Source organism: Physella acuta, unplaced genomic scaffold, assembly GCF_028476545.2.
Source record: "Physella acuta isolate Inbredline_101_S28 unplaced genomic scaffold, ASM2847654v3 ptg000687l, whole genome shotgun sequence".
Lineage (NCBI taxonomy): Eukaryota > Metazoa > Mollusca > Gastropoda > Physidae > Physella > Physella acuta.
In genome coordinates this window covers 66054-90546 of record NW_026732206.1, presented here as the reverse complement: position 1 = coordinate 90546, position 24493 = coordinate 66054, and the positions used below count along the sequence as shown (strand labels likewise).

Genomic DNA, 24493 nt, shown 5'->3' with positions numbered 1-24493 from the left:
TTTATTTTTTTTTAATATTCTTGATTAAAACATCATGATTTAAAAAATAATCTTCCACCAGTAGGCCTTTTCTAACGTAGCATTAATTCTAGTAATCACCGCCCACAAGGGGAACAACTCTAATGTCAAATCAAAATGGCGTCTACAACAAACGCAAATTCGGAAACTGAAGCCAATGTTCATTCTGATATTGAGGCACACGGTGTTCATTCACAATTAGTTCATTCAATGAACGAGATTTTAAATAGTTCATGCAGTTCTCATAAAGTAAATCATCTTAATGGGTGCATTAGGATTATAGAGACATGTGAGCAGAGTTCACGTCAAAGCTTGTTGGAAAAAGATCAGTTCGTTCAGAAACTCAGGCTTGTAATTGAGGCAGCGTATGTGCCTCCATTTATGACCAGAGACTACTTTTCCTATGAAAGGGAGGATTTTATTGGGTATCCTGAACTTTCGGAATGTGTATTTAAATACCTTATGCCTCTATTTAATGCAGACTATCATCATCTTTTAAAAATAACTGATGGAAATGTTGATTCTCAATTTGCTCAACTTCTTCTGACAATTATTATTTTTATTGGGGCTCATGCAAAAGAACCACACTGGTCATCACCAGGTTGTCAGACAATGCACACTAAATTGTTACAACTACTTTTAAGCAGTACACAGTCTGACTCCCCATGTGAAGTGCTTCTTCTCAAGGCCAGCTACACAACTGAAAATACTTCTAAAAGTTGTACTATGCTGGAACATGTTTTAATGCAGTGTAAACAGTTATTCCAGAAAGGACAATGGCAAAAACATCCATTTTATGTTGAAGCCTTTTGTTGGATTATAACACAAGTAAAGTCCCCTTATTTGAGTGAACATATTGAGATGACAATGATCACATCTTTAAATTTCTTGGAAGACCATCAAGAAACAAATAAAATCAAAGGGATTAATTGCATTCAGCACTTAATTGACAATACCTCTGGTGAAGAATTACGGTGGTACAACCGTGCTGAAGTAATATATGAAGCCTTGAAGAAGCAGATGTTTAACAAAGAGCCAGCAGTGGTAGCTGCACTTTTTCCATGTTTGTTTAGTATTTTAAAAGTAGTGGACAAGAAACCAGATCTAGAATACCATAACAGCATTATGATCACATTGATGCAATACACAATATTAGAAAATCTTCTGGTTATTCGTCGGCTCTATGTGAATTTCCTGAATGACTTAATACAGCAGATTGGCGTGGCCACCATTCAACATTTGAAAACACTAGTCTCGATTGTTGAACAGTTTCTAGAAATTGAAGATGGTGAAGAAGAATTATCTCGCATCGGAGTATTGAAAATGCTATATAATATAATTCGTATTGCATGGCCAAGAATTCCTCACCATACACAAAAACTTTTGAAGGCCATTTTAAAACTTCTTGTAGATATAAACAGTTCACAGTATCAAAAGTTTAAAACAAACAATACCCAAGAAGAGCTAAATGAATTATCTGTAAAATGCATGAAACTACTTTTGAAGTTGTCTCCATCAATGAAAGAGGCTTTGGAGGCTTTGATGGAATCTGAGCACCTCACAACAATAAGACCTGTGCTTGCAAGAGTAAGAAATGACTAAAACTTTGATGCAAAACTTAGTAATGTGAATAAAATTTGGAAAATTCTACTATGCGTAAATACCATTTTTTAAGTTATTGAGTGTATTTTACCATTGTCTAGCCTTTTAATTAGTTCTCATGGTTGATGTTTTAGTTACAGAATTGAAATATAATTAATACATCATCATGTAAGACAAAACATAGTCAGATTTTTAAAAAGTATCGATAGCTTTGGGTTGAGGCATACATGTAAGTGCTTAAATTAAAAGATACCATCTTACAACTGCTGAACATAAAAATAAATTTAAAGCCTGTTCTTGTTATTTTCATAGAATGAGGTTTGTTTGTTTGCTTGTTGTTGTTTTTTTTTTAATTCATCTTTCAGTGCAGCTGTAGAGAGCAATTGTTTAGTAGAGTTTAACAAAATTAAGGTTTTGTGTAAGTCACCTGTAGAAGACCTGTTTGTATCCCTCTGGCTTTTATTATAGAGTGCTGGAACATAATGCTGGACAAACAATTCTTTTACTAATAATGAGGTGGGTTTATATTAAATTGTGCATCCTCAATTAACTGGATAAATAAAGCAATTTTAGGGAGCTGAAATTGGGTGTATTTGTTTACTCAGGAAAACTGATTGTAATAATCAGACTACAATTATTTGCAAAATGTTATTTTTGTGCTTTCTTGAATACTGTTAGTTGTTTTATTATCTTGAGGTTTTAATTATGTCTTTCATATTGTAAATTAAAAAACAAAGATCATTGCAGGAGTATTAACTTCAAAGTAGGCCTATATGCTTTTTCGACATTTTTTTACTGCATGCAAATGGGGAAGGAAATAATTTAAATTATTAGCATTTGCAAGGGACAACCAAATGATGTAAAGTTGTTTTGCAACTTTATATTTTTTTAACTAGAAAATTACATTGTATTTTTTAAGCATGCAAAACTTTTTGAAATGAATAAAGAATGAATGAAATATACACTGAATTGCATTTTCTCGCTTCTATTAACTGAATACATACAAGCATGTTCTTACCTTCTCTGCAGTTCCTTGATTCTCACCATCATATTTAGGTGACCTTGTGAGTACTGTTCTATAACATCTCTCACATCATAAGGCTTACGAGCTTGCTGTCAATAAGGACAACACTCAGTAAAAGACTTACAATCATTATCATTAAGTCATTAAAAATAACATGAGTTATGAACTTGACTTCAATAAGAAGCCAATAAAATATAAATTTGCAACTACCAATAGTTAAAGTAAGGTCTTTGTTGTGAAAGAAGCGTTGATGGAAACGTTTATGTTGAAAATTTTTAAAAATGGGATGGTACGGTTGGGTTGTAGAGCACTAGACTGCTAACCTAAATGCCTGAAGTTTGGATCCCAGGCTTGAGTTTGTAAGATGTTTCTTAATCCACCCAGCTCTGATGGGTACCTAACTCACATTACAGGAAGTAAAGATGGCTTGGCATAGTGCTGACCATGCTATCCATTTAACTGAGGTCACAGAAACAGATAAACTCTAATTCATCTGCCTCACCAAGTGCCAGGTTCAAAGTGTAACTTATTTAGATTTCAAAAGCTGTTATTTTTTTTTCAATAATCTTAGGCTTGTACTTGTAGGCCTTTGTTCCTTAATATGTTTTTTAGGAGAATCTTTAGATAATCATGGGGACATAACTCTTAACTCTCTAATAAACTACAAAGCAAAAATGGACATCCTACATAGTAACTGACATGCCAATCAACTACTCATGAATAGACAAACTCATCAACTGCAGAACATGTACTTATACACTCATCAACTATACAACATTAACTGACACACACTATGAACTGTCACAATAATCATCAAACCAACATCTAAAATTAATCACGTACATAAAATGATTAGACACTAATCGATCACACAACACAAATTGACACACAACTAATCAACTACACAACATGAATTGACAAACTACGTCAACAACACACCATGAACTGACACGCTTATCATTAACACAACAGCGAACACACTAATTATGTACAGAACATGATTCGACACACTAATCAACTGACACATTTATCTACACAACAGGAATTGACACACTAATAAACTACACAGCATGAACAGATGACACACTAATCAACCACAGCTTATGAACTTCTCACCTGGAATTTCCTCCTTGCCACAAAAAATTTGATTCGTCTAATCACCCGTATCATGGCTTTGTGGCCGTCTGTTAACCTGGAAGATTAAGTTCGTGCAGCTAATTATTTTCATAAGATTAGGTCAAAGGAAATGTACACTAAACTAATTAGACCTGAATTAAACAACCATACCCCCCCCCCTTTTTTTTTTAATCTGTAAGAACTTCGACAATACGAAAGATCTTTAACTTGATGAGAAAACAATCTCACACACTCTTTTTTTCCGTTCTTCATCATCTTATCCCTTTTGTGCTCAAGACACACGGGGCAGACGAAGTAGAGTTCACCTGCTTGAGATACCTCGGCATATGAAGGGATAGTGTGGTCAGCACTATGCCCAGCCGCCTTTGTTTTCCCCAACGTAAGCTAGGTACTCATCAGAGCTGGGTGGACTCAGGGACGTTGTACTGACTTGAGCTCGGGACTTTCGGGTTAGCATTTTACCTCTCTGCCGCTGATCTTTCTCTTATTGTTTTATTTTGTAAATGTATTTTATAAAACTTTTTAAATGTATTTTATAAAATATTTCTTACTGCTCGGGCTTGTAGATGACGTCATCATAGTCATCTTCCTCCCCCATCTCCAACGAGGTCTTCCCCGTGGATGTTTTTGAAGGCGTTCCTGACCAACGAAATTTTTTAAAAAATGTCTAGTTAATGCTATTGTGGGGGGCATCCATAAATAACGTCACGCTTTTTTTTTTGGACGATTGTTACCCCCCCCCCCCCTTTTTTTTTTCTCTCTCCTATAATGACGTCACAACTCAGTTAAATTTTTTCAACATCAATTTCTTTCAAAAATATTGACTACACTGTCAAAATACATTCTAATACAATTTACAAAAACAACCTTTTAAAAAAACGCGAAATAACTGCTAAAATAACAGACCCCCCTCCCCTCCTCATCACACATTGTCAAAAAATTCAAAAATTCAGACCGACTTTCCCCGACCGACTTTCCCCGACCCCCTCAGAGTGATATCATTTATGGACGACCCCAGCATGAAAATGTTGATCTTGTATAGGCTACATTGGGAGGGATCAGAGTTAAAAATAGACGCATCAAAGTCCAGCGCAAGACTTGCCTGGAGTGCGGTGCTGATTGTTCATATCCTGTCCCGTCAATGACGTCATGCTCTCCTGCCTCTCCAGACCGCTGCCCATCGAGTTTCGGACACTTCGTCGCTTCTTCAGTAGACTCGCCTTCCTCGCCATCCTGGTAGGATAAAAGTGGAGGGAGTGTTACTTGACCCAACACCGTTTAAGCGGGCTCAGCAGTTATAAAATTATTCCAATAAAGAAAATAAAACATACAAAAACATTAAAGAAAAAAGTATTTGGAAACTTCGTCGTTTCAATTTTTTTGTTTTATAGTAGTATGTCGTTAAGATGTAGAATCTGGACCTATTTAACGTGAAGCAAGATCGCTGAGTAATTTACAGACGAAAAAATCAACTGAGACTACCGTCTTCTTCTTCGCCCTTAATTATATTGAAGGGGATTTCCTCCAACAAAATTATGTATGATCAGTTCAGCCTGTTATTTTTCTTTCTGGATTTGCTTCCATTCCCTGTGTCCACCCAAGAGCAATCTACAAGTCATCAGTTATTACATTTTAGAGATGGTCGTTCTCAACAGCTAACAAAGCTTATATAGCCAATGGGGTTCGAACCTGTGTTTCTTCCAGACTTTTTTCTCCGGGGGGGGGGGGGGCACTTCAAATTTTCGGGGAGGGAGGGGGCCGGACTAAAATTTCCGGGGGGGGGGGGGCGAACAATTGTAAAATTATAAAATTATATAATTTCTATATAAATTCTATTTCCTTCGAGGGGGGGGGGGGCGGTAGACAGTTTTCTGTGGGGGGGGGGGAGGAGGGGGGAACTCCGCACCCTCGTAGAGATGCCTGGAAGAAACACTGGTTCGAACTCGGCACTTTTGTAGTTAGCAATCATACGCTTTCCCGCCCGACCAAGGTTTTTCCTAGATTACCGTCTCAAGTTTAGACTCTAAACAGTGTAATTACAAGAAAGGTTTTGTTTAGTTTGGATATTGAATCAGCCAAACTACATGTTTATCTACCTACGTAGCAATTAATAATCAATTAAAACAACAGTACTCACCTAGACAGCGCGGACGAGGAAGAAGAATGATTCATGACTAGTTTATAATTCTTTTCTTGAATGTGAATTTTCCATGTGGCTGTTGAGTTGAAGCTGGGCTCGGCTGCATGGCACCGCCACAGACACTGGGAGAGGGAAACCATTTTGTTTTAATTGGGGATTGGTGAAATATATACGTGGGGCCAGGTGCTCGGCTGCATGACACCGCCACAGACACTGGGAGAGGGAAACCATTTTGTTTTAATTGGGGGTTGGTGAAATATATACGTGGGGCCAGGGGCTTGGCTGCATGACACCGCCACAGACACTGGGAGAGGGAAACCATTTTGTTTTAATTGGGGGTTGGTGAAATATATACGTGGGGCCAGGGGCTTGGCTGCATGACACCGCCACAGACACTGGGAGAGGGAAACCATTTTGTTTTAATTGGGGATTGGGGAAATATGTACGCGGGGACAGGCAAGAAAAATGTAGTTGGAGCCTGTATCATTTTTTAATTAAAATAAAAGATGATTGGTCGGAAAGTTCTGGAATAACCATTTCCGGACACAGGGTTTATTTCAGATATTTTCCTCATTGGTGGGGGGCAGAGGAGGTCACTTAAACGGAAATTTGCACTTGAAATTTTCATGTGGAGACGGGGCGGGGTGGGGGGAAGAGGACGACGACACGCTGTTTAAAGTATATAATTTCTATAGAAATCATATATTTTTCATTTCGTTCGGAGGTTTAGGGTAGACTTTCTTCGAGGGGGAGATGCCTGAAAGAAATTCTGAGCCGACAGCTGATAGTTGAAAAATAGATTTCCGCATCCCGGGTTAAAAATCAAGCATACAAACTGCAGTATTATCATTATCAGGGGGAACTAATCAACACCACACATGTTGTGTTGGTAGTCATCCTTACCTCCAGTAGAATTTAAAAGTTTGCATCAACCATAAATTAAAGGATATCCCTCCCCCGCCTCCCACCAGCCATACATAGAAAATGGTATAAACCTGGCTAAACAAAGTCTCGTGACTCCGGTCGATGTCCGCGGACAAGTTTTTAAACAAGTTTAAATTAAGTTAACAAATAGAAAATGCCAAGAAAAATTACTACTAGTACTTCGTGTTTTATCTAAGAAAGGGCAACCTGTATCTAAAGACAAGAACGTGTTACCTGTATCAGCGAGGCTGCTGTTGGAATCTGTCTGTTGAAATGTTTCTGTCGCTGCTTCTGCTGCACCTTCAAGGCAAATCCAGAGCCCAGGATTCCCTGGAATTTTAGATTAAAGGGGTTATCCATAAATGACGTCACGCTTTTAAAATGGTTTTTACCCCCCCCCCCCACACACACACACATCGTCACAACTTTCCAGACGCCCCTTTAAAATTACGTCACACCTCAGTCTACAACTCCCTCCCTCAAGCATTTGATTTGTTCTATTAAGCTTCCATTTCTTTCTAAAATATTGATAGAGCCCGGTTAACATAGAGTATATTAATCAATTTTTATAACAATAAAAAAAAACGCGGATAAGCGGTAAAAATTTAGTTTCCATTATTTTTTTTTAAAATGCACTATAGTGACGTCACACTATCTGAACCTCCCCCCCCCCCCCCCCCCCATTCATCACCACACATCGTCACAAAATTACGGTCCCCGCTATCGAGTGTGAAGCCAGTTATGGACGACTCCAAAACCTTTTTTTTTTAAAAAAAGATGGTTAGGTTTCTTTATTATTTCGAAATGATAAATAAAAAGTATATTAAAAGGAAATGATGATAAAACAAATCTGACTGTTACATTTCTCAAGTTCGACACATGACAGAAAGCAGCGTTTCTTCCAGACTTTTTTCTCCGGGAAGGGAAGGGGGGGGGGGGGGGCAAATTTTCGGGGGGGGGGGGGGCGGACTAAATCCTCCCCCCCCCCCCCCTGAAGAGATGCCTGGAAGAAACTCTGGAAGAATGTTAATATTGTAAAATGTCTATTCTCAGTTCTATTTTCTGTTTTAGACTGCCCCAAACTCACAGGCCCGGGCAATTTTAAGAGGGGCCCCCTAACCTCAGATTAAAATTTTCATTGGGCATTTGTTCCCCATCAAAGTCTAATAATCATCCTCAGCTCGACTGAAATTCACGCGACAAATTAATTTTTAAAAATCAAAGCACTATAAGGCCCACAGGGATTTTTCCCGGCAGACCGGCGGGCCATTCCACTCCTGGGTGCACATAATGGTATGGTGCACTTCTCGATACGAGTAAGTTTTAACTGAGTTTAATAGTTTGGGGTGGGGAGAGATATGAAGACTCCTTGGAGACCCACGTGAATAACATTAGAACAGATACACCGTTCTCAGTTTTTACCCACGGGCGGCGCTAAGCACCATGTGAAGTCACTTAATCTCGTTTGTCTATAGCCGAGACTTTTAAAGAATAAACAAACCCCTCTCCCCACGTAAATAGGGCCAGACAAATACGTTAGGGAAAAGGCGTTAAAACCGCGGGGAGAGTCTGGTAAAATCGATAGCACGACAGTTAGCAACAGACAGACACAAACAGGCAGATAGGCAATTTTGTCAGCCATGGAAACAGATAACTGACTGACAGGCGCACGTACCTCCCTTTCATTTCCAGAAGATGATTATATATATATATATATATATATATATATATATATATATATATATATATATATATATATATATATATATATGCATGTATAAGTATATAAGCCTATAAAATAATACTGAATAGTTTTAAGCTGAAAGCATGTCACAAATTATTATTCTTAACTTTTTGAACTGTTGGGAACTAATGACTACTGCTAAGTCTAATTACCCTAATCCTAATTACATACGAAGACAATAACGATAAGACGGTATCTGTTCATCACTACAATAAGCTTACACTAACAATCTTAACCCTCGTACACACATTTATGCCAATCTCCACAAAGTAAACAAGACAAATATATATGTGTGTAAAAATGGATTACCGCGGGTAAGGCGAAGAAAGAAATGGCGAAGACGGAGAAGCAGGAGGCTACGATTCTCCCCATCCAGGTTCTGGGGACTGTGTCGCCATAGCCGATCGTCGTCACAGTGATCTGGGGGGTCAGAAAAAATAAGAGGGTGTCAATTCATTATGTCATTAGTCCAGAATTTGAATGATATTCCAGATACTAAATATTGCTCTGCTAGTTCCTAGTATCAGCAGGATTCATAAATTAGCAACTACACGAATGACAGTATTGATAGAGCGCCACGAACATATCGAGTTCGGATCCCGGGCTTGAGTCTGTAGGACGTCCCTGAGTCCACCCAGCTCTGATGGGTACCTGTCGCACATTAGGGTACGTAAAGGCAGCTAAGAATAGTACTGACCACACTATCCTTTCATATGCCGAGGTCACTTACCAGCTTCAGTGAAATCTAAACTACTTCGTTAAAATATGATTGTAATCAAGTTCGTGTTAGTTTCTTCTTCTTCTTCTTCGTTCTTAATTATTAGTGTTGAAGGGGATCGAGATTTATCTGCCAGTGTGGTTGAATTTGAGACTGTTCGAATTTATCAACCATGAGCTTTTGCCGACTCGACCACACCTCCAACACAATTAAGCGTTACGTGTCAACTGGTTATGCGCCATTGAGGCCATTGACTCCGATTTCAGCCTGCTTTTCTTTTTGGATTTGCTTCCATAGCCTTTGTCCAACCAAGAACAAACTACAAGGCAGCAGTTGTTTAATTTTGGAGTTGTCTCTCCTAGAAGAGTGGCTGTCCCCAGCTAACAAGCCTCATCTGCCCGAGGGTTCGAACTCGAGACTTTTCGGTTTAGCAACCATGAGCTTCACCGACTCGACCACGCCGACCCCCCGTGTTAGTTTAAAATATCGGACTAAACGTGCGACTCACCACTCCCCACCAGAGGGCGTCAGCATAGCTGGTGAAATCCTCTCCGTTGTCTTTCTCAGCGAGGTAGACGAAATAGGAAGAGAATATGAGACCGAGGAACCCAATGTACAGGGTTGTGATCAGTTCCTGTAGAGAGAGAAAGTTTATTTTAGAGTGAAGAGCTATGGTTAGGAAAAATAACATTTTTTTATTGAAAAAAAAAACGTGTATTGCTAGGTAGTTTACGAAAGGTTGGACTTTCTGCAGTCTGATTTGTTTTCTATGTGATTCTTTTTTGTGGTTATAAAAGTGAGGTAGTTTTATAGGCCGTTTTGTGTGACTTAAAAGTTATTTTTATTTCAGATGGCTTTGCTTGAAATAACGGTCATGTTTTTTTTCTTCTTCTTCTTCGTTCTTAATTTTAGTGTTGGAGGGATCCTCTCAAACACAATACTGGTTATGCGCCATTCATTGAATCCGATTTCAGCCTGCTTGTCCAAGAACAAACTACAAGGCAGCAGTTGTTTGATTTTGGAGTTGTCTCTCCTAGAAGAGTGGCTGTCTCCAGCTACCGAGCCTCATCTGCCGGAGGGTTCGAACTCGAGACTTTTCGGTTTAGCAACCATGAGCATTACCTACTTGACCACACCGTCCCATAGGTTTTAATCTTTGTTTTGTATTTTATACCAAACGTGGTTATATTGTTTGTATCTACGTCCTGCTTTGGTTTATAACAGCTGTTTGTGTCTGTGCGTGATACAATAAGCTAACACAACACAGTGTTTACATACTAAAAGATTTGCCTCGTCGCATCGACAAAACTTAAAGGCAAGAGGTTTAGCTGCATCTTTTCAAACCGGAAGAGATAAAATTTGCTCAAGACCACCGGAAGTGATACACTTTGCAAAGGTTCCCAGAAAGAACCGCAACGGAAAAAAGCGCAACGGAAAAAAGCGCAAATCAAAAAGCGCAACGGAAATAAGCGCACACGGAAAAAAGCGCAAAGAGAAAAAAGCGCACACAGAAAAAAGCGCAAAGAGAAAAAAGCGCAAACGGAAAAAAGCGCAAAGAGAAAAAAGCGCACACAGAAAAAAGCGCAAACAGAAAAAAGCGCAAACGGAAAAAAGCGCAAAGAGAAAAAAGCGCACACGGAAAAAAAGCGCAAAGAGAAAAAAGCGCAAACAGAAAAAAGCGCAAAGAGAAAAAAGCGCACACAGAAAAAAGCGCAAACAGAAAAAAGCGCAAACGGAAAAAAGCGCAAAGAGAAAAAAGCGCAAACGGAAAAAAGCGCACACAGAAAAAAGCGCACAAGGAAAAAAGCGCAAACGGAAAAAAGCGCAAACGGAAAAAAGCGCAAACAGAAAAAAGCGCAAACGGAAAAAAGCGCAAACAGAAAAAAGCGCACACAGAAAAAAGCGCAAACAGAAAAAGCGCAAACGGAAAAAAAGCGCAAACAGAAAAAAGCGCACACAGAAAAAAGCGCAAACGGAAAAAAGCGCAAACAGAAACAGAAAAATGCGCAACCAGAAAAAACACAACGAAAAATGTGCAAAAGAGAAATTTAGCACAAAGACCATATGGACTAGATGACACATTTATACATGACTGTTAGGGCTGCTGTGAGAGTGTCGTGTTTGATCACGTGATCTACTACCATTTAAAGCGTACCACTACCATCTGCATTCCCATCACCACGATACAGGCGATAATCACTTTACACAATGCCTATTATTTTCTTGGTCAATAATTATTCAACTACTATTCTCGTATAAACATAAAACCATCGACATTACACGAAGTATCTTTCACATTCTCCCTAGTCCGAACTACCTAGCTTGCATACTATAACAACCCGTTCCTATGGCAAAACTTCACTCTCTTTCATCCGCGTCATCAAACATGCATTCGTCATATCTCTCGTAACAACATTCATTCGCACCAAAATAACAATTTTGTATTTAATATTTTTTCACATCATGACGCACCTACCTACCTACCTACTACCCACCTACCCACCCACCTACCTACCTACCTAACTACCCACCTACCCACTTACCCACCTACCCACCTACCCGCCTACATACTTACCAAACTACTCACCAAAAAGGTATCGGCGAAGTTCGTAAGTTTCGTAAACTGTACTAGACATCTTTTTTTTTAATGAAAATTCATTGACATCATTGACATATGTTACATATATGTTACATTTTGCGACAACCTTAATTAGTGCGTTGGGCTTGTATGAAAACTCACTTCGAACTAACTCAATTACATGCTATTTATTTTATATATATAAAGTATGAGGGGGTGGATATCAAAGTTTAAGGGGGGGAGGGGGGGGGTACAATCGAAAGTTTGAGCGGGGAAAAAGTCTGGAAGAAACACTGCATGTAGCCTGATGTTATTATAAAACTTCATCTCTCTGTGTTTCTTTATAAAAAGGTTATGGAAGGTTTTTAATGTATTTTACTGAAATGTTTACCGGACGAATGCAAAATGATATAAACAACCATAGCTCTTCTGTTATATAGGCTACATGCAGTGTTTCTTCCAGACTTCCCCCCCCCCCTCAAACTGTCGATTGTACCCCCCCCCTCAAACTTTCGATTTGCATATATATATATATATATATATATATATATATATATATATATATATATATATATATATATATATATATATATATATATATACCGAGGGGTCTATGGGGGGGGGGGGTTATGAACCCCCATAAACCCCCCCCCCTGCCTACGCCACTGCATATAAGTATTCGCATTGATTTAGAGTAGCGTCCCTTTTGTTTACATGTTTTCATTACCCTTCAAACAAAAGTCTATTTTAGTCCTATTGAGATTATTAAAAAATGTAAATAAATAGTATACACAATTCTTTAGAATAGGAACGATTGGGAGGGAAGTGACATTTAGCGCAGTAAATTTAGAGGTTAGGTTGGGTATAATAAATGGTGGGGTTAGGAAAGTTAAGGGGTCCATTTTCTAATAGGCAATCTATGTCTCTTTCGTACTTTCGTGTTGGTTTATTGTCGAACCTGTCCTCACCTCACATCACAACAGTTGGGTGACGCTTTCCGTGTAATGTTAAAATAAATAGCATGTAATTGAGTTAGTTCGAAGTGAGTTTTCATACAAGCCCAACGCACTAATTAAGGTTGTCGCAAAATGTAACATATATGTAACATATGTCAATGATGTCAATGAATTTTCATTAAAAAAAAGATGTCTAGTACAGTTTACGAAACTTACGAACTTCGCCGATACTTTTTTGGTGAGTAGTTTGGTAAGTATGTAGGCGGGTAGGTGGGTAAGTGGGTAGGTGGGTAGTTAGGTAGGTAGGTAGGTAGGTGGGTAGGTGGGTAGTAGGTAGGTAGGTAGGTGCGTCATGATGTGAAAAAATATTAAATACAAAATTGTTATTTTGGTGCGAATGAATGTTGTTACGAGAGATATGACGAATGCATGTTTGATGACGCGGATGAAAGAGAGTGAAGTTTTGCCATAGGAACGGGTTGTTATAGTATGCAAGCGAGGTAGTTCGGACTAGGGAGAATGTGAAAGATACTTCGTGTAATGTCGATAGTTGTATGTTTATACGAGAATAGTAGTTGAATAATTATTGACCAAGAAAATAATAGGCATTGTGTAAAGTGATTATCGCCTGTATCGTGGTGATGGGAATGCAGATGGTAGTGGTACGCTTTAAATGGTAGTAGATCACGTGATCAAACACGACACTCTCACAGCAGCCCTAACAGTCATGTATAAATGTGTCATCTAGTCCATATGGTCTTTGTGCTAAATTTCTCTTTTGCACATTTTTCGTTGTGTTTTTTTCTGGTTGCGCATTTTTCTGTTTCTGTTTGCGCTTTTTTCCGTTTGCGCTTTTTTCTGTGTGCGCTTTTTTCTGTTTGCGCTTTTTTCCGTTTGCGCTTTTTCTGTTTGCGCTTTTTTCTGTTTGCGCTTTTTTCTCTTTGCGCTTTTTTCCGTGTGCGCTTTTTTCTCTTTGCGCTTTTTTCTGTGTGCGCTTTTTTCTCTTTGCGCTTTTTTCCGTGTGCGCTTATTTCCGTTGCGCTTTTTGATTTGCGCTTTTTTCCGTTGCGCTTTTTTCCGTTGCGGTTCTTTCCGGCCACCCTTTGCAAAAGACCATATCAACATCTGCCAACAATCCGCTTTTATTTTCTGATGTAGTAGTGACGGCATTAAATTACATTACACGGCTTCTTGGGTAAAGTACAACTGTTACTGCTTTTATTTACTTAAGAACTCAAGAACGCTGAAACATAAAAACTTCCAGTTTGATGTCGCAAAAATAAAATTAGCTGTATTTGTGTTTTATATCTTGCCTTGAATTCAACATACAACGTAAACATAAAAAAAATTGTCTCTCGCAGCTAATTACTCTAATTAGTTATAAAATAGCATTTATCCTACACTATCCGATTTATACCCTGCTTTATAACACTGCCAGCCCATCCGGGTATCGAATCAACGAACTTTTAAGCTCAGCGTTCGTTCGGGTGTTCCTCGGGTATTACTTCAGTTTCCGGGATTAGTCGGAACCCAAACCCATCCAATTAGCTAATTGGTTTTGATATTGATGTGTAGATATCATCAAAGCGATGACGTCATTAGCCTTCAACACAACAACCGAGAGTATGATTAAATTATCAGTTGGTGTGTTTGATGCGAGTTAGAAAAAAAGTAATCACACGCGATGCCGAATCTCCTGGTTAACTATAACCACTATCTGGCTTCTGAATTTTTAAAGACCGTATTTAGTTTTGGGTTTCATGTTCTATGAAAGTATGTCACACTCAAGTTTCATTGACATGAACAAACAGACCCGCTTAGAAGTTTCATGAAACATGAATTATAAAGTAGACCTTACATTTTCCCAAGATGTTTGATTTACGTTTCGAACCTGTTGATGTATAACTCATTCGTTAGTATTGCGAACAGTGTTTCTTTCAGACATCTTTCTCTATAGGGGTGGAGACACGAAACTTTTGGGAGGACGGGGAACACATTAAAATTTCCAACGACACTAGTTAAACTTGATATTTTCTATATGACTTATCCCTTTATGGTCCCTGGAGAGCAAAGGGCTGCAGACACACCTCTCCACCGGACTCGGGTTTGGGCAGCTCACCCTATCTGTGCTTTCGTGAGCCCAGCGGTCTTTGCCTCTTCTTCTACCGCCCTTCACCCTGATCTCTAAGGCCGGACAACTTTCCCCCTTCCCAGGGCATTCCAGTTCAAGTTTGTCTCGGGATATTACCTCTTCCCTTCTCTTTTTTTAAATTGTCTATATAGAATATATATATATATATATATATATATATATATATGTTTTAATATCCTCCAGGAGTCAGCGAACGAGTCCCCCTTCCCCCTAAATTGCTTGAAAGAAACTCTTGTGACAGTCTTACCTGTCGGTGTATGTAGACTACCGAGCCTAGAAGCCTCCAGGTTCCGCCCTGACGATCAACGTGTAACATACGGAGGATCTGCAAGAAACGGACACCCCTTAAGGAAAGAAAGACAAGGAAACAACAGTTGACTGAGTGGAATATTAGTTGACTGATGGGGGCATTAGGTGACTTAGTGGGGGGTTAGTTGACTTAGTGGGGGGTTAGTTGACTTAGTGGGGGGTTAGTTGACTTAGTGGAGTATTAGTTGACTGAGTGGAGTATTAGTTGACTTAGTGGGGGATTAGTTGACTTTGTGTGGGATTAGTTGACTTTGTGGGGGATTAGTTGACTGAGTGGAGTATTAGTTGACTTAATGGGGGATTAGTTGACTTTGTGTGGAATTGGTTGACTGAGTGGAGTATTAGTTGACTTAGTGGGGGATTAGTTGACTTAATGGGGGATTAGTTGACTTAATGGGGGATTAGTTGACTTTGTGTGGGATTAGTTGACTTAGTATTAGTTGACTGATTGGGGCATTAGTTGACTTATTGGGGGCATTAGTGTAATTAGTGGGGGATTAGTTGACTGATTGGGGCATTAGTGGACTTAGTGGGGAATTAGTTGACTTAATGGGGGCATTAGTGTAATTAGTGGGGCATTATTTGATCGAGTGGATTATTTGCTGACCGAATGGAACACAAGTCAGTCTTTGGGACTAATCTTTGAGATCTGACCTGCAAGTGGATCACCATTTGTGTGGCTAAAGGGGTATTTAACCTTGTTACAATGAGCCTGCAAGTTAACTATTGTAAACAATCTCTTTACACTCACAATATAGTATGCACACATACATTTACATCAACCATCTATCCCAGAATGCAGTGCTCTTTAAAACACAAAATACAACAATCCAAACAATTACATAATAAAATAGTTAACAATTGCATCGCCCAGCCGCCCATGATCACAGTCACGCCCATTCTTCCTTCTCCCACAGCGACCATTTAACTTCAGTAACTTTACCTGATGGCTGATGTCGCAAACACTTGACCATTTGAGCCAACAGACAGTACCACAATGGACGCGACCACAACGGTGAAATCTGTGTGGACGAGAATCATTTAAAGAGTTAACACAAACCTGCTTTTAATACAAACAATGTTAACTAAGGGGGGAAAACCCACTTGATTGTATATAACTATATTACTATAAGGTACCATTGGCTAAGCGAACCCAACTTTTGGTTTTGAGTTAGGATTTAAACTGTTCAGTAACAGTACACTTTGAAAACATTGAATTAAACGCAACGGGGAAAAAAATCAAGCTACAAAATTTGGTACAAAAAAATAATTCCGCACACAGAAATTTCCGCAAATGAAAAATAGCGCTTCCAGGACATGTCGCACACTGGGTTTTGGTGTGCGAGATTTTTTGTTACGCAAGTTCCGCAGCGTAATTTATTTTCTCTGCTGCTTTTTCCGATGATCAGTGTAAGTGGCTGGTTTTTTTTGTTGGGTGGGATATATGATCCACACTATACACACTACTAACGTAGGCTGGTTAGTGGGACTATGTTCTCTGAGAGAGGAGCTGGAAATTAACACCCCCCTCCATCAATTGCCTCCGCCCCCCCCCCCCCAGACATCTTTTCCTGACATTAGACCCCCGGAAAAATTAACCCCTATCAATTACCCCCTCGCCCAGTTATTGATAAGTTAGGGTTAGGATTCGATGTACGTTTAGAATTGGAGTTTGGATTGATGTTCGGTTTAGGGTAAAGGTTCTACAGCTTGCGGGGAGAGGGTAATTGACAGGGGGGGGGGGGGTGGTGATAATGACTTCTGTTGTTAATGTCGATGGAAGGAAGAAATGTCTGGGGGGGGGGGGGGGGGTAATTGACGGGGGAGGGGTAATGTCCTAGACCCCCTGAGAGATATTAAAAGTGCGGCACCAACAGTACCAACCAGTTTATAGTCTGTAAACTTAGAGTCAAGGAAGATGGGTTGATAAAAGTGTATTCAAGGGGACAGGTACTCACCTATAATAGAGATGGGTTTCCTGGCAAACCGTAAGCGGCCCTTAAAGCCCATGTATTTGCTCCTGCAGCCCGCGGACCAGAGGCGTATCAAATATTCCAGGCCAAAAAACACAACCAACACAATTTCCTGTGGACAGACAACTACATTATCCAATCATGCAAGTAAAGGGCAACATTATTTATTGAAATTTCTCGCAAACAAAAAAGTAAATGTATGATAATTTTACGTTTTTTTCGATTTTAAAAAGAAGGAAATTGAAAGTGCTTGGTATAGAAAGCGAATAGTTAGAATAGTTACGATAATTTTTTTTGGGGGGAGGGGGTAGGGGTAGGGGAGGGGACTGTTTTGATTTACAGTACCGTTAAGGTTTCGAGTATGAGTTACGAATTTATTTGTTTAGCGCCATTTAAAAAGGCGGTCTCTTAGTAGCCTCCCTTGTACCACCCCGCCTCCCCGTGAACAGATAACAATGGGGACTCTCTCCCTTGAGGCGTCCTCCACTTTCAATTGTAATAGCCTCCCTTGTAGCATTCATCCCCCACTTTACAAATATCCCTTGGGGCAATCTCCATGAAAGCAATTTCCTCTAGCACTCAGTAATAGTCTCCCTAATAGCAATCTCGGGGACGGCGAAGGCTAGCGGTAGAGCGCTAGAATGCTAACCCAAAAGTCTCGAGTTCGGATCTCGGGTTCACGTCCTGAGACCACCTAGCTCTGATGGATACCTGCTCACGTTAGGGAAGCAAAGGCAGCTGGGCATAGTGATGACCACACTGTTCCCTGGTATGTCGAGTTCATTAAAGCAGATGAACTCTACTTCATGAAAATGAAATAGATCAGATGATGAATAGCAACTATTGATTCATACTGAGTACTAATATATATAAAAACCCAAACACTCACCATCCAGAACAAGGTCTGGTCAGCGAAGTCTGTGTATTGGTCAATGGTAGACAAGACACTGAATATGAGACCCCAAATACTCACCATCCAAAACAAGGTCTGGTCAGCGAAGTCTGTGTATTGGTCAATGGTAGACAAGACACTGAATATAAGACAGATGAGAACCATCATGAACCTGTGGACAGAAGAAACACGTGATTACACGCGCGCTCAATTATGTTGATATTTTATTCTTCTTCGTTCTTAATTTTAGTGTTGGAAGGGATCCCCTACAACACAATTAAGTATACGTGTCAACTGTTTATGCCCCATTGAGGCCATTGACTCCAATTTCAGCCTGCTATTCTTTTTGGATTTGCTTCCATAGCCTTTGTCCATCGAAGAACAAACTACAAGGCAACAGTTGTTTGATTTTGGAGTTGTCTCTCCTTATGGGTACGGAGTGGTCTAGTGGTAGAGAGCTGAACTGCTAAACCGCAAGTCTCGAGTAGGAATCCGGGTTCTAGTCAGTAGACCGTCCCTGAGTCCACCCAACTCTGATGGGTACCTAACTCACGTTAGGGAAAGTAAAGGCGGCTGGGCATAGTGCTGACCACACTATCTCTTCATTTGCCGAGGTCACTTGCCCTATAGACCGTCAGGTTTGAAAAAGGGAACTTTCTTCTTGAAGAGTGGCTGTCCCCAGCTAACGAGCCTCATCTGCCCGAGGGTTCGAACTCGAGACTATTCGGTTTAGCAACCGTGAGCTTTACCAACTCCTATTATGTTTATGATAAACTCAACTCTGGAATGATGGTGTAACTATAGTGAGCTCGACTAGAGGCTGATGATATGCTCACGGGAAGCTAAACGTTTGACTGATGAAACGCAAGCTCAACTTGAAGCAGATGATATAATGCTCAGCCTACAGTAGCAGCGTGCATAGTGTAGATCATATATCCAAACTCAACAATCTTATTTCAATATATTACTAAATACGTCTATACCATAGTCGTTTTCTGTGCAAGAGGAAGTCATATGAACTATTATATTACGTTATATGGGCCAGGGGTCAATTACAACTCATTTTTAATTAATATGTACACAATAATTGATAATCATTTGTTTTTATCGGTAAGCAGATAGATGCGCAACGGATAACTGCGCAACCTATAACGACGTAAAAATAAATCTGCGCAAGGGAATGTTTTTCTATAACCAGATCGTTTATAAACATAAGCAAAGAACGATTACAACGATTGATTTGTTTTTATTTGTATAGTAATTTAAGGGGCTACTATAAGACACTGATTTGCTATCGATTCAGATTTTATTTAACACGTTCGTCTTTTATCGGTAGGGAGACCGCTCCATCCAGCTACTATTTTTTTTATCTGTAGAGCGACCATCCCCCCCCCCCCCCACCCCAAGCAACTAGCCAAACAATGCCCATGGCTGCAGCTATCAAGAGCTCGCTTTAGCTTGGCTTTTACACCATCTCGCTGGTTCAACAAGGGTCATTAACTCTTACGTGGTCCTTTTATGGCCGCTACCGGCAGGGAGGGAATCAATTCCTTAAGGCTTTAGTCCCAACATCAAAGAAAACAAGATACCCACAAGAGAAAAACACAATGTATAATGCAGGAGTTGTAGTGTTTTTTTTAAAAAAAGTTCATGATGCAGTTGGTCTGTAATCTCATTCGCATACACATTATATATATATATATATATATATATATATATATATATATATGTAAAGGCTATGGCAGCAATTACGTACATACTAAAACATTGGGTGACTGAAAACAAAACAAAACGCAGTTACATTGACCTAAATTTTACCACTTAGGCATCTGGTAGAGGGGAGGCTGTGTTGGTGTATTTATTAATACTCATTAGTAGCCGCTGTGCCCTACTTTGTGAGGTCAGGATATGACCCGTCCGGAATACACTCAACAGAGCGGTGACGAAATAGCAACTACAGTAAACAGAGCGATTTTTGTTGGCTAATTACTAATTAGCTTAATTTGAGTTATTTTAGCAGTTATAATAGGAAGCGTACAGAATGTGATGTTAGCTCTATTTGGTTTGTGTCTGTTTCTTGAAAGGAGGTAAACAATCGTACACTTGTTTTATAACAAGGGGTAGAGGTTGTTTACCTTTAGGTTATGTTATGTTACATGGGGGGAGTAATGTCCAGAGTTTCTTCCAGCCATATCTTCGGGGGGTGGGGGGGGGGGGGGTACAGAGCCCCCCGAAGAAAGTCTACCGCCCCCCCCCCCGAAAGAAATAGAATTTATACTGAAAACCAGTGTCCGCTCCCCCCCCCCCCCCCCCCCCCGAAAAAATCAAGTGCACCCCCGGAGAAAAAATTCTGGAAGAAACACTGGTGATGTCGTATAACAATTTCTAACATTTTCTGTATTTGTATTAAGAATAAGATGGAGGGGGAATACATTGTCTAAAATCTAAAAGTAAATAAGCAAACTGACCTTTAGATTATTTTTTTTACTCAATATAAAGCTCAGCAACGCTTTCCATCGATCATGTAACAATTTTCAGTGAAACAATGCGAAACTACAATGTTATTTTAATAGATCACGAAATACATGTGTTCATGTAGGCTTTTTTTTGTTTTGTGCAAGAGAATACTAAGAAATATAGAGCATTTTCCATCAGCTTTGGTGGTTATTATGAACAATGTGTGCACCCTTTTAGTCCATAAGCTGATGCAGTAAATATTTTTCTGCAAAGACGAGGATAAAGTGTGTTTAGTACTGAAATACGTGGCAATGTATGCTAAAAACATAACGATCTAGTTTGATTAAAACCATCTTATATTTTGTTGTTAACATTAAAGACAAGGGCGGGGTGAGGAAGATGGTGGATTTTGGAAATATACACACATTAGAGTCAGCAGGATATAACACTGACCACGCTATCCCGTCATATATCGGCGTCACAAAAAATATACCAGTCACATAGACAATCTAGTCTAAAGTGGTTCTACACTTTTTATTTAACCACAGAAATCACTGGGCAAATATTGCTTGACAGCGATAAAGTAAATAGTAATAAGTAAAAGCCCTATACGTTCGTCTCTATTTAAAAAACTTACACTAAATCTAACCCATAATAGCTGTGGAGACTTTGGTATGGGTCAGAGGTCACTACCAAAAAAAAAGTCCTGCTTTACTAGAGGCCGAATGGTCTACTTGATTACACTCAGTATTTATTAATATAGATGTTCCAGACTTTGTAGTGTATGCTGTCTCCGATGCTGTCTTATGCTACATTTCTAAGTCTACTATTAAAGTATGTAATGCAAAATCTACTTAAGTAACATTTATATATAAAAAAAACAGTAGTCGAAAGTACTCTATTCCATCTGATGTAAAAGTATAAAAGCTGAAATATGCATTTTAGTGATTCTTTCAAATAATCAAGTCAAACACAAATTTCTAGCGTTTATAATCTACTTATTTTTGTGAACCCTAACTATAGCGACAAAATACGCTTTCAAAACTAAAGCTTTCAACTTGTCTTCTACAATTTGTACGAACTTAGAAACAGTCAAATCGATATGATTATAACGACATTTCTAAACTCAACAAACTCAAACCCGGGTTTAACCCTAAGCCAACTTTGTGACAGGGTTCATGCAACATTACAATAAAAATATCTATCGCACGTTTACTCGTCTCATCGTGTATATCTGACCCCTGACCCCGTCAGTCTCAAAACTCGTGAGGTCACCTCATCTTTGTGACACCCCGACCTCTTCGTCTGACTGTCAAGAGACTTGAACCTGGTTGCCAACAAAGAGGGTGGAGTAGAGTTTGTTTGCTTCCTTGGCTTAGTAATAAAATGATGGTGAAATGTAAGTGTACTGTCAGAGAATAACAGTCCATATTATTAAAAAAACTTATCTAGATTTTTTTAGCGCAATTTCCATACGGACAATTGCGATTATTAACTCGTCAAGGATGGATGTGTGTCCGATGTGTGTCCGCAGCTTTAAGTCTTATCTCCTCCTCAACGAAGCAATATCGAGGACTAGTTCCAAAAGCAAATATGTTAAGCAAGTTCCGAGGATGATTGTGGGCTAAAAAAATTCCCGGAATTCCTTCCTGGATTTGCCGGAAAAGTAAAAAACCTCGAAAAAATGCAATTTTTGGCCCATATCTCGGCAACCAGACCACTTAGCGACTTGAAACATTTACCAATCGATTCCTGCCATAATTTAGAACAATATTGCCGAAGAAAGTTTTCAAAAATATCCTTTCGTTCGGTCACAAAAAAATTTTTTAAATTACATGAACACCTACAAACCGATCGTTCTCCTAGCTTGAACGCACCCCAGCATTATACGTCTATCTATTTTTAGATAACATAAGGAAATTGCGCTTAAATTGTTACTATACTTTTTATTAACTTGTTTTTGTGTGAGCTTAATGGATTTCAACTCAACTTATTGAAACCCCAAGGGAAAGCGGGAGAGAGGGCGCCCAAGACAGGCCTGGAGACGGAGTCTTCTTGAAGAACTAAAGACGGCAGAGATTTCTTGGGAGATAACAAAATTAACAACCGGACCGGACAAAATGGAAGGGTATGGTTGAGGCCCTATGTTCCACAGGAAACAAAGAGAACTAAGTCAAGTCAAAGTATTGATAGCTATCAAAATCAATTTTGTTGAGGGGTTGTTTAGTTGTTTTTCTTTTAAAATTTCAGTCTTCATTTCAAATATTATTTTTAAGACAGTCTTCTGTTTGAGTTATACGTTGAGTTAACGATTTTAAGCTTCAAGACCATTCGATTATTAAATGTACTTATTATAAGTACCTTCGCACTCAGCATGCACCCATCCACCCACCCGTCCCTCTCCACACAAACCTTTAACCCCACACCATACAACACAAATGTAGACAACGACAGGGCGGATTTATCAGGGTAATCCAAGCAGGAACGATCTCGCTTAATTTGACAAGCCGGCAGACCAGCACGACACGAGTTAGCCAATGAGAATAAACCGCCTCATTAATGGCGCCAAATTGTACACTACGACGACACTTCCGGTGCCATCCATCTGACGGCACGCGATCCTTGGTCGTCTGCTGAGGACTTGTGAAAATGTAATTTGTTACACACTTAAACTCACAGCATGCTCACAACAATGTTAACGTACAACATATATATATATATATATATATATATATATATATATATATATATATATATATATATATATATATATATATATGTGTGACCGAGCGTAGTTGCATCTTCTGCTCGACAACGCCAAATGTAACGAGTCTATTTGCCTGTAGTGCCAAATGTTAACGAGTCTAACCACTCATTCTACACAACATCGACCACAGTATAGATACTCGAAGATGCAGGTTCACTATTGATCCTTTTATTACATGAATCAAAGAAATGCTTCACAATAATATAATGAATCAAAAGAAATGCTTCACAATAATAGTCTGAATCAACTGACCCCCAACAGTCCTCACTAGTCTTCACATAACTGAATGCACATGTCTATCGTCCTTATTAACACAATACGGCTAACCCGTTCAATAACCAACTTGATACTGATCCTGTCACTGTCTCTGATACTCCTCTTACTGACTGACTGATCCCCTACTCCAGTTCGGCCTCTCCTTCTCAACTGTCGCCTTCCTATATATCCCTTGTATTCGTAATCGGATTCGTAATCGTAATCGTATTCGTAATCGATTCTAATCGTTGCATCAGAATGTTAATTACGCCGCTTCTGTCATACAGTCCGATTAATAAGCCATCTGCACTGTTGCGTCAGCCTGTGAACTGCGCAGCGGCTTTGTGATCGTTATCAGCCTAACACCTGCACTATTGCGTTGTTATCGTCTCTGGTAACTACACCTAGTTACATCCACCGCCGCCTTTTTTTTGTGTGTTTTCAACCACAAACAACGCTTGGTAGGTGCACTTCTTAAATGTCAATCGCACCATCGTAAAAAAAATTTATTGTTCCATTCACTGTCAATGTCGTCACATTCGTAAAAGATTGACAGTTATCCCTATTTCACATATCAAATGTGTCTACATCATATTCCTCAGACACAAGGCAGTTCTAGAATTCACATCCACCTTTTTTCGTTTGGTGCCTTCACCAGTTCACTTTTATAACTTTTTGAACAGTCTGTTCTCATACCAGCGCGACCATGAAAGAATTGATGGTTGCTGACGAAAAATTTCGTATTCTTTCTGTTTCTCACACTTCTCCGCGGACCACTTATCTGATGGTCTACTGTCTCTCTGCTTCTGGGAGGAACGGGATCCTCTTTGTTGCCGTTATCCTCCAC

The 24493-nt window shown here is 39.4% G+C and overlaps 2 protein-coding genes across 4 annotated transcripts in view; one reads left to right on the top strand and one right to left on the bottom strand.

The window, feature by feature from the left end:
- Positions 1-24493, bottom strand: part of LOC131949292 (potassium voltage-gated channel subfamily KQT member 1) — a 45362-nt gene that overhangs the window by 3630 nt on the left and 17239 nt on the right. For 2 of the 3 annotated variants that reach the window (XM_059311111.1, XM_059311112.1), the window contains exons 2-13: positions 18249-18339; positions 17261-17387; positions 16246-16324; positions 15241-15337; positions 9816-9941; positions 8899-9009; positions 7080-7175; positions 5919-6043; positions 4884-5014; positions 4333-4420; positions 3761-3836; positions 2639-2733 (exon numbers count right to left, since the gene is read on the bottom strand). In XM_059311111.1, coding sequence (XP_059167094.1) covers positions 2639-2733; positions 3761-3836; positions 4333-4420; positions 4884-5014; positions 5919-6043; positions 7080-7175; positions 8899-9009; positions 9816-9941; positions 15241-15337; positions 16246-16324; positions 17261-17387; positions 18249-18339 — 1242 coding nt within the window. The remainder of the gene's footprint in view (positions 1-2638; positions 2734-3760; positions 3837-4332; positions 4421-4883; positions 5015-5918; positions 6044-7079; positions 7176-8898; positions 9010-9815; positions 9942-15240; positions 15338-16245; positions 16325-17260; positions 17388-18248; positions 18340-24493) is intronic. The other variant, XR_009388147.1, reaches the window with a different exon arrangement.
- LOC131949293 (TELO2-interacting protein 2-like) lies at positions 5-2530 on the top strand. The gene has a single exon (XM_059311113.1). The coding sequence runs from the start codon at positions 136-138 to the stop codon at positions 1618-1620; it is 1485 nt and encodes a 494-aa protein (XP_059167096.1). The 5' UTR covers positions 5-135; the 3' UTR covers positions 1621-2530.

Coding starts and splice junctions, on each gene's coding strand:
- LOC131949293 (XM_059311113.1), top strand. CDS start 136: ATGGCGTCTACAACAAACGCAAATTCGGAAACTGAAGCCAATGTTCAT.